This window comes from Strix aluco, chromosome 5, assembly GCF_031877795.1.
Source record: "Strix aluco isolate bStrAlu1 chromosome 5, bStrAlu1.hap1, whole genome shotgun sequence".
In the NCBI taxonomy this organism is placed as follows: Eukaryota; Metazoa; Chordata; class Aves; order Strigiformes; family Strigidae; genus Strix; species Strix aluco.
Window position 1 is genome coordinate 32,376,359 of NC_133935.1, and position 8,925 is coordinate 32,385,283.

An 8,925-nucleotide genomic window follows, 5' to 3' on the forward strand; every position below is an offset into this window, starting at 1 on the left:
AAATCATCACCACACAAGCAAGGCTGAGTTTTTCTGGGCTACCCAACTGTATCCATAACCCTTGTCTGAATTAGCAGCTTCAGGGCAACGTCCCATCCGCGCTCTGAAAGTACCAGAAAGGCAGCGGCGCTGAACTAAGCACCAGCAGCATTTGGCATTCTCCCCAGAGCTGTCTGAGCAAACAAGGCAAAGGGGAAAAGGCCTGTCCCTCCCTCTCTCCACCTGCCCAGTGACTCAGAACAACTAGAAATGGCAGCTTAACTCTCATTGCTGCCAGAACACAGACCGATATACCCAGCAGTCAGAGTGAGGGCACCGGGAGTGCCAAGAAAGTAAGTATGCTTAGCCCTTTTTGGGGGTGGGGGAAGGGATGGGGAGACTTGTATCTCTATAGCAACCCCTGCCTCACCGATCCTGCTAAATGATCGGGAACAAGGGCCGCTCTAAAATTAGATCTTCTAGCGGGCCCTGCATGAGGGGCAATAACTCCTGAGACAAAAGAAATAATTCAAACTTCGTTTCCCTCTACCTTCACCAAGCAACTTTTGTTATCTTAGAAACTTCTGGGAAAGAAAAAATTATGTATAAACCTTTCGCATTTCTAGTGCGATAATTTGGGCAGCCTGAGAGCAAGTGATAAATTCTGGTTGAAGTGATAAAGTTCCAGGTACAAAAAAATCTGCATGTCATGCCCTGCTTTTAAAGAAATACAGAATTTAACATGGCTGATAATGGCTGACATGGGCTTCCCAGTGAGGAATAAGAGGCAGCTGCTTATTCAGGCAGAATACCTTTGAGAGGGTCGGTTTGCTGAAACCAAAGAACCAGTTTGCTTTGAACATCTTGGCAAATGGCATCCACGTTAGTAAAAATTAACCAGAAGCTGTGAAAGGGAACCATGGTGCAGGGAAGAAGACATACAGATACTCTCAGGACTGCAAAAACCTTGGAAGAGAAACCTGACAGAATTAATAGCTGGTGGGAGGAGAGGGAGGAGCAGCTGAGATGGCTGTAGGACCAGTCATAGCTAGAGCCAGCTGCAGCAGGAAGAAATTACTTTGAAGGGAAGGATGATCACAACTTGTCTACTTGTTTTCACTTTTATCCAGAACACCTAAATGGCTGGAGCAGGAAGAAGGGGCATTTAAGCCAGAGAGGAGTTAAGAGGAATCAGTACTAACCTCAGGGGAAACAAATGAAATCCTGGAAGGGGCACAAAACAGGCTCTGCACCCCAAGAAAAATGCACAAAGAAAATCCCATTACTGCAGCACAGACTCTGCTCAGACTACGAAGACTTTAAGGATTACAGGGCACGCTGAGCTAGGACCCTATTTTAACTATCTGAGGAGCACACACACTAGCAGGGAAGTCAGTTCCACCTCTGCATAAAGGCGCCTGTTCCCAGATCTCTGCTGAGCCAACAGACTGCTTTTAGCCTGTACTGGTATTTGACAAACAAGCAGCCTCTGGTTTTCAGCATGCACACGGCTAATAGCCTAGAACACAATAGTTGGTTTCCAGTTACAGCAGGGAAGGCTTTAACTTATTCACAAGAACAGGATAGCGAGTCAAATAGCTTAGTAGGTTTTAGAAAGGGATTGGATGTTTGCATGGTGAAACAACATCCACAGCCGTATTAGCTAGGATAAGGGTTACAAGCTCAGCGATCCTCACGCTACGGGACAAAATGATCAGTGGCTGGGATCACAGGCAGACAAAAGCGATAGCCATTCCCTGAAGCTCCTTGCAGCAAGGTCACATGGCCATAAGCAGACTCTGTCAGAAACCAGATAACCCATTGTGCAGTTCTAGCTGGGCTAATCCTGCGTGTCCCCAGAAAGCTCCAGAGAGGCTAGGCACAGAATGAACTGGAGAGAAATCCTTGTTATACAAAAAAAAACAAAAGAAGAAGCTTTATTGGTATGCATCCTACAGAAATGGTTACAAGAAAGGGCCTTGGATTAATCTGTCAAAGAAAACATGGAACAGCTGTGCTCTCCCTAGGAAGGCACCAGCCATGAGCAGGTTCCTTACAAAACAGGGCAACACGGAAATACACTGGAGGAAGATGGGGTGAGGAGTGGACACATGGGATTGGTGGTCTGTTCTTCAATACTGACGTGTGGGGCGATTTCAAAAAACTGAGAGGAGGCCTGGTAAGAACAACCGTAAGGTGTTTCCCCACACCAGAAGCAGCACTTGCTTTTTATTGAGCTGGTCTCCTTCATGTATAAATACTTGCCCACCAGGATTTTTACAGCCAACTGGGGCAGCTACTAGCAGAGCTTCTGAAAAGGCAAGAGACAGTAATCCTCATTTGCTCTTTCTGATAGTCAGTTCTGATCAAGTTTCAGTCCCCACTCAGTCCGTTACTTCTCTAACCCCAAGTATACTACTGAATTTGTACTGCTTTAGAAAAAAATAATCAACCGGTTTTCAATAATAGTAAAGTCCAGAGATGTTCCAAGGCCCTCTTGCCAACCCAACAGGAGGTGTAGCCACATATGGATAGGATCACCTCTTCTTGAAGCCATACTTTTTCCTTTCATAGAAGAGATCTGTCTTGGAACTGCCCAGGTTGACAATCTTAGGGCAACCATCTCTCTGTAAGAAGAAAAGAGGATGTAAGTTAGGAGATGGGCAAACAGAACAGTATCACCATTTACATAGTTCTAGTAGGATCTCAGTTCCTACGCTCCTCACCCTGTCCTCAATACATTTATAACACCTGTGCAGACAAACTTCCCTCCAATGCTGGTTACTACCAGCAAGAGAGTGGAACAGAGAAGAGGATAGATGCCTTTTTAACATTACTCTAAGACATTCTCTTCCTCAGGGTGAAGATGGAAAACAGCTCGTATAACGTCAGCAGTTTAATGAAAAGGATGCTCAGTGCTCAAGACTGGATTCTTTCTGAATTAGGATAGGCAGGATTTATAGAGCCCAGGGGAACAACCTCTCCCCTCCTTAGCCAAAAAGAATCTTGTTGCTTTAGATGTCACCAAGCCATTCTCATGTTTAGGGAACCCTCTCAGCTGTGACAGCAGAACTGAATCTCAGATTTCCTGCATCTTGGATTGATTGCTGCATTGATTCTGCAGAGGCTGGATGGTCATCTTGGGAGAGGACAGCTATTCACGGCAGCTACAAGGATAAGTTCTTGTACCTGAATTCCAGTAGACAGTGAGAAAAAAGCCACAAGAAAAGCAAGAAGGGGAGTGAGGGAGACCCACCTCAGATGTGTGGTTGCAAAGACAAATCAGAGATGCACCTCTTGGTGTACCAGGGAATGTTTGTCCGTGGGCTACCCGAGCCCAGCATCTGCATAACTCTTGAGGGCAAAATGCTGTGGCAGGGAACAGCAGCTATGAGGGGCCCAGCAGGTAGAGGAATATGTGTCCTTGGCTGTTGTGTAAGCCCCAGTGGATTAGATTTAGAAAGCCTCTGGCCCAGCTCTGTCAGCCGCTGTAGAAACTGCACCCAAGTTGCTCCATTGATACCTGCTCCTGTGCAGGAGATGCAACATGGTGGGGAGGGTCTGCATGGTAGAAATAACAGGAGAGGTGGGGGAAAGAAATCACCCCTCCTCCATACACCTGCCACAACCCATCTCTAGCTAGTGTCTCCTTATTTGATTCTGAACCTCAATAACAGGACTCTTCCAAGCCTTGCCTCCCACGATCCAGGGAGTCTGACAATCCTGACAGCATTATTGCAGGGCTCTGTTCATTCTTCCACCTCCTCCTAAGGAGGCAACACATGAGCATGCTCCTATCCCCAAGAAAAGATTACTTTTTGCAACTCAGAGCTGTCCTGGGTGACAAGGTGGGATTTTGACCCTTACCCACAGATTGAAGTGGGGTGAAACAATACTTCAATTCCTCCCTCCATCAGAACAAATGGACCAAGAGTAACCAGGCCCTTTACTTTGTGTCCAACAGCATTCCACCTCCTCCCTACATTTTAGTATTTGTTTTCTTGCTTCATTATCTTCTCCAGTCTCTCTCTGACAATGATGAAAGTGCTGTGACTGAAACTGTGGAGTGTTAGAGCTCCTGGTAGAGAGCTCTGTCTATCTGCTTTTCTTCTTGACATCACACCAGCTACCATAATTGTGACAGGCCACATGCTTAACTTTTCTTGTTCTGGGGACCCTACACCTGTGCCAGCACTTTTCAATCCTGCAAGTCAATCACGTCAAATCTGCTGTTTCAGATCTGCAACTTCACATCTGCAATAACCACTAACATTTGAGTTTGCTGGTACAGAACAGCTGTTGTCATCCACAGCAGCCTTCACCCAGCTGTCAAAATACCTCAGTCCTGACTAGTCATTCTCCTGCTCCAGCTCTACGCTTTCTACAATCCTCCCTTGCAGAGCAGCTGGCTATTTCCACCTGAACCAGACATGATAAGCTATAGGTGAGCTTAGGTTATGAAAAATACCTGTTGGGAATCAATATGAATTAGTAAAAATAAACCCAAGCCTATTTTATTCATGACTTATCAAGCCAGGTGTCTTGGTTCCAAAGGCAAGTGAAAAAACCTACTGTTTCTCACAGCATTTCTAAAGTAGGAGGCTGCACCACCATCACAGTGCTTATATCCATATTTAGATACTAAGAAAGATTATGGTCCTGTCAGATCTAATGATTAAATTCATATGAGGACCTGCCCCTGTCCTGAAATTAGCTGTAGGCCTCTAGAGAAAACATAGGCACTGCAGAGAACTAAACCAGCAACTCACCCAGATGCGCATGTTTCTCTAAATCAATCTGAACCATTTTCTCAGTGTGTTCTTGAATGTCATTAGGATGTGCTGGAGAGGGCATCTGCAAAGCACCAAAACCCAAACCACCTTTAACAGACACTCTCACAGCTATCAGGTCCATATTCTGGGGATATTGCAACTGTGAGGATCATTTTCTTGCTCTTCCCTAAGGTCCTTCTATCACTTCATTTGCAGTTCTTCATGTCCTGCGCTCGTTGTGTTAGATTTTAACAAATACCTTATAGGGGGTGAACAGCTGTCTCATTTCACATACACAGTGGCTATCTTTCAGCACAAGAGGATTATAAAAAGATTATAGCACTGACTACAGAAATATGGGATTGTTACACCAAAAAGCGTTAGCAGAAAAAGAGATGTCTACAATATAGGCCATTCCAGAAAAGAATTTAAAAAAAAAAAAAAATCAATATCCCACTGAAATTGTACAGGAAACTTTAAACTTGTAAAACACAATTAGTGGTCTAGACACTGGACACTAAGATCTAAATTTATGTTGTAATCCAAAGGAAAACACAGGTGGTGACTCCACAGGCTGTAGGTGCCCTTGGTCAGTGGCTGATAATGGGTTTCCAGCAAGGAGCTGCTCCCACCCCTGCCTTTGCAGTGTCTGGAATATCTCTGACCCGGATAAAACCTAGGCTGAGAGATCTAGTAAGATATCAACTTAAAGTGGTAACTTGCAGCGTGTGGAGGAAGCGAAACATGAGCATGCAGTGCAAAGCAGCCAAAGATCCTTTGGGATGAAGACAGTTACAATACCTCAAAATTCTATATCTCAAGATGCTTTGCAAACATGGGGAACTACCAACGGGGGAAGAAAGTTAAAAGGTAATGAAAGCCAGTGCCAATATTGGTAGTGGAACCCAAGCGTCCTGTGTCCCAGTGCTAATTTCAGTAGTTCCAAGCCCCTTAAAGGTAAGCATGGCTACTAAATAAAGACATAACCAATTCAACAGAAGACTGGATGACAACATACGTCTTTTTCCTGGATGGTACACTCCTTGCAGTAGTAGGCATCAGACACTCCCGGACCTCCGCAGATCACACAGCGCCCTTGGTACGAGCCATAGTTGCACTCATCACATATGCGCACAAGAGTGCAGGGCCGCACATAGGAGTCGCAGATCACGCACTTGCCATCACCTGCAAGTACAGCAGAGCCTTTGGTACAGAACATCCTTTTCTCCACCCCCATATTGAAGATGAAAAGCTTCCTAGTCAAAAAACTTGCCTGTACACTCAAACACAATACAACTGAACTGAGGAAATTTATCTTGCAGACACAGGGTGCAACTTTGTATTTGCACACAGACTTGAGATGAATAAGGGCCAGCAGCCTGCAATATTTGATTTTTAAAAATTTAATTCATGCATTCAGAATCAGAGGAGAAACCCAAAGTCACTTCGTCCGTGGTTAGCCAACACCTGCTTAGATCATACCATTACTTTTGCTCTAGAACTTCTCCTGAATTTTTCACTTGTGAAAAAAATGCTGGACTGACAGGACTAGTGTCCTTACCTACACAGAAGCAGCAGTGTAAGCTTCTCCCACAGTGCCACATCAACAAAAGTCTGGAGTTACTATCCTCAGAGAGATGAGATAAGAGATTGTACTCGTGGTCCCTTTAATCCTTCATCTGTGAGAAGGCCAAATAAAGGGCAAACTGGCATGAACAGCCATTTCACAAAAGTTGCTCTTGATTTCTCACAAGGAACTGAGTGAAATTCAAGCACTCATATCATACAAGCAGCCATCAGATGCCACTGACAGTCCCTGCTGTGCTGGACCTTATCCAAAACACTGACCTAGGGATGAAAGGCTTCATATCCTATTACCAGTTCCCAAGGCACCTAATCCTGAGTCCCACAAACAGCTCATCTAACCTGCTCTTAAACCTCTAGCACAACAGCCCTCAACTACTACCAACGGGAATCTGTTTCACTGCTGAGTGCTCTTGAAAACAATCTTGTTGCTTCAAACTGCTCTTCTCCCCACTTTGCTTATTTTTGTACTGTTTTTGAGTCATGAACTAGTCATCTTATTTGTTCTGTTCCCCTACAAGGATCTAATGACAGATCATACTTTCTTCCCTTCTACAGTTGAGCACTGGCATTTGATTCTGCAGGTTGTTTTTTTTGCTCTAACTCTAGGTGTTCCCCACCCCCACCATTTCTTATTCTCCCAGATGCTGAAGGGACCCACTCTCAAGGTGTGAAGAAGTCAGATTCCAAAAATGCAATTTTTTTCCCCGCTTGGAAATCATGAGGCTGATCATTTTATGTTACAGATTACAAGGAACCAATCAAGAAGTCACTGTAGCCTCAGCTACTGAAAATGCTGGCAGCATATACTCTAGAACAGCATGCATTTGTGTGACAATCTATTTGAACATGTAACTTTGTAAGTATGCATCGATGTATACTTGCAATATGCAAGTAACTGTTCCCATATCAAAGAGTGACATCAAGTTTGTGGTTAAAGCAAAAATAGAATCTGAACTGCAAATCCAAACTGTATGCTCTAACCATGTCCTCAAGCATCTATATGTAGAAGCTATACTTACATTTTTCACAAAGTCTTCCGATTGCTGTAAGAAGAAAAAGAAAAAAATTTATTTGAGGTAGAAGCAGGAGAAAAATTTAAGTATCTGCAAGCTTGAACGTCAAATAATTATCCTCTGCAGTGAGCAGTCTTTTTTTTAAAAAAAAGTAAACCACAGAAACAGTTTGAGCCCAAATACAAACATATTAATGATAAACAATATATACCTGGAGACATTTACCAAGATCTAACTTTAGATGCACTGTGAATGCGCAATGACATCTGTTGACAGTAAGAAAACCTACATTCATTATTCCATTTCAAACATAGCCAATTATTTCAGACCTGACCAAAAGAAATCCTATACGTGAGCCTTGGCATAGCTTTTATACTGGTTTTAATGAGACAAAAAAAAAAAAAATCAAGCGTTTATTTGATTTAAGGCAGTCCAAATTCCTTCTTCACATCAGAACATGAAGGTAGTTAAATGTATCTTAGAAGTCTTGTCACTCATCTAGGAAACTCATGACAATGATGTTAGTAACTTGGATAAATGCCATAAATATCAAGTTCTAAAGACCAGATGACCACATTCACAAAGTCTAAATAGTGATTCAGTTGAATCACCCTTGAGGTTCAAGGGATTTGTCAGGCTGGAAATGAATTTTCAACACAGATAGACTGTTAGTTGCCATAACTATTCTAAAGAGAATTTTCCTATTGACAGTGCAACTGAATATTTTGTGTTTACAGTTCTTTCAGAAAATTGCATGTTAAATTTTCTTGGAAGAGATATCTCGACTTCTAATCTTGTATAAAGACTTCTTTATGACTTAGCAGGGCAAATTCTGACCCAAGTGACAAGAATAAAGCTCATTATCTGTATACAGGTATAACCTGGAAACTAATTTCATTCTGCAGCCAGAAACATCCTCCCAGCGCTGGCTGAAACCTTCGGCTCATTCTCCTGGCTGCACTGCTACGGCCACCGCAACAGGAATAAAACACATTAAACCAGTATTTTTCCAAGTACGGCCACCAACGCCATCTGCCTTTCCCCCCGCCCGAGGAAGAGGAGGCTAAGGTTAGGCACATCAGGACGGACCCCGGGGGAGCACCCAGGACGGGGTTAGCGCCAGGGACTTTCCCCACAGGGCTCCCCTCCCACGGCAGAACATCAAAATCAAAGTGAGATAAAATAGGGAGGAGCGAGGCGGGTGCCCCTCCCCCCTCCGCCAGGCCTAACGGCCACGCGCGCGCCTAACGGCCACTAAGAGCACACGCGCGCGCCTCCCCCTCGCCCCGCAGCGGAGAGAGGGTGAGGGTGGGTGGCGGGACACCCCGCGGGACTCACCCACGCCCGCCTGCTTGCGGCAGAAGATGAGGTCCGGGTGGTGCTTGGCCATGGCGAGGCGACACCCGCCTGGTGCTGCCGCCCCGCGCGCTCACCTCCGCCCCGCGCTCCCCGCCTCCCCCGGTCCTGGCTGGGGTGAGGACAGCTCCTGCCAAACCACCGTCCCATAGAGGAAGACGGGAGCGCGATCGCGCGGAGAGCTGCCGAGAAAACCGTCTCCGCAGAGGCGCTCCACC

The 8,925-nt window shown here is 45.0% G+C and overlaps 1 protein-coding gene across 3 annotated transcripts; it reads right to left on the reverse strand.

Annotated features, from left to right (window-relative positions):
• Positions 1–1,884: 1,884 nt before the first annotated feature.
• PHF5A (PHD finger protein 5A) lies at positions 1,885–8,803 on the reverse strand. 3 transcript variants are annotated; one of them, XM_074826783.1, is made up of 5 exons: positions 8,690–8,803; positions 7,358–7,381; positions 5,770–5,936; positions 4,749–4,833; positions 1,885–2,606 (listed from the first exon to the last, which is right to left on the reverse strand). In XM_074826783.1, the coding sequence occupies exons 1-5, from the start codon at positions 8,739–8,741 to the stop codon at positions 2,590–2,592; spliced, it is 345 nt and encodes a 114-aa protein (XP_074682884.1). In that variant the 5' UTR covers positions 8,742–8,803; the 3' UTR covers positions 1,885–2,589. The 3 variants fall into 3 exon arrangements, with proteins under 3 accessions (XP_074682884.1, XP_074682885.1, XP_074682883.1); XM_074826782.1 differs by lacking the exon at positions 1,885–2,606 and adding an exon at positions 2,615–3,540; XM_074826784.1 differs by lacking the exon at positions 4,749–4,833.
• Between the last annotated feature and the right edge of the window lie 122 nt (positions 8,804–8,925).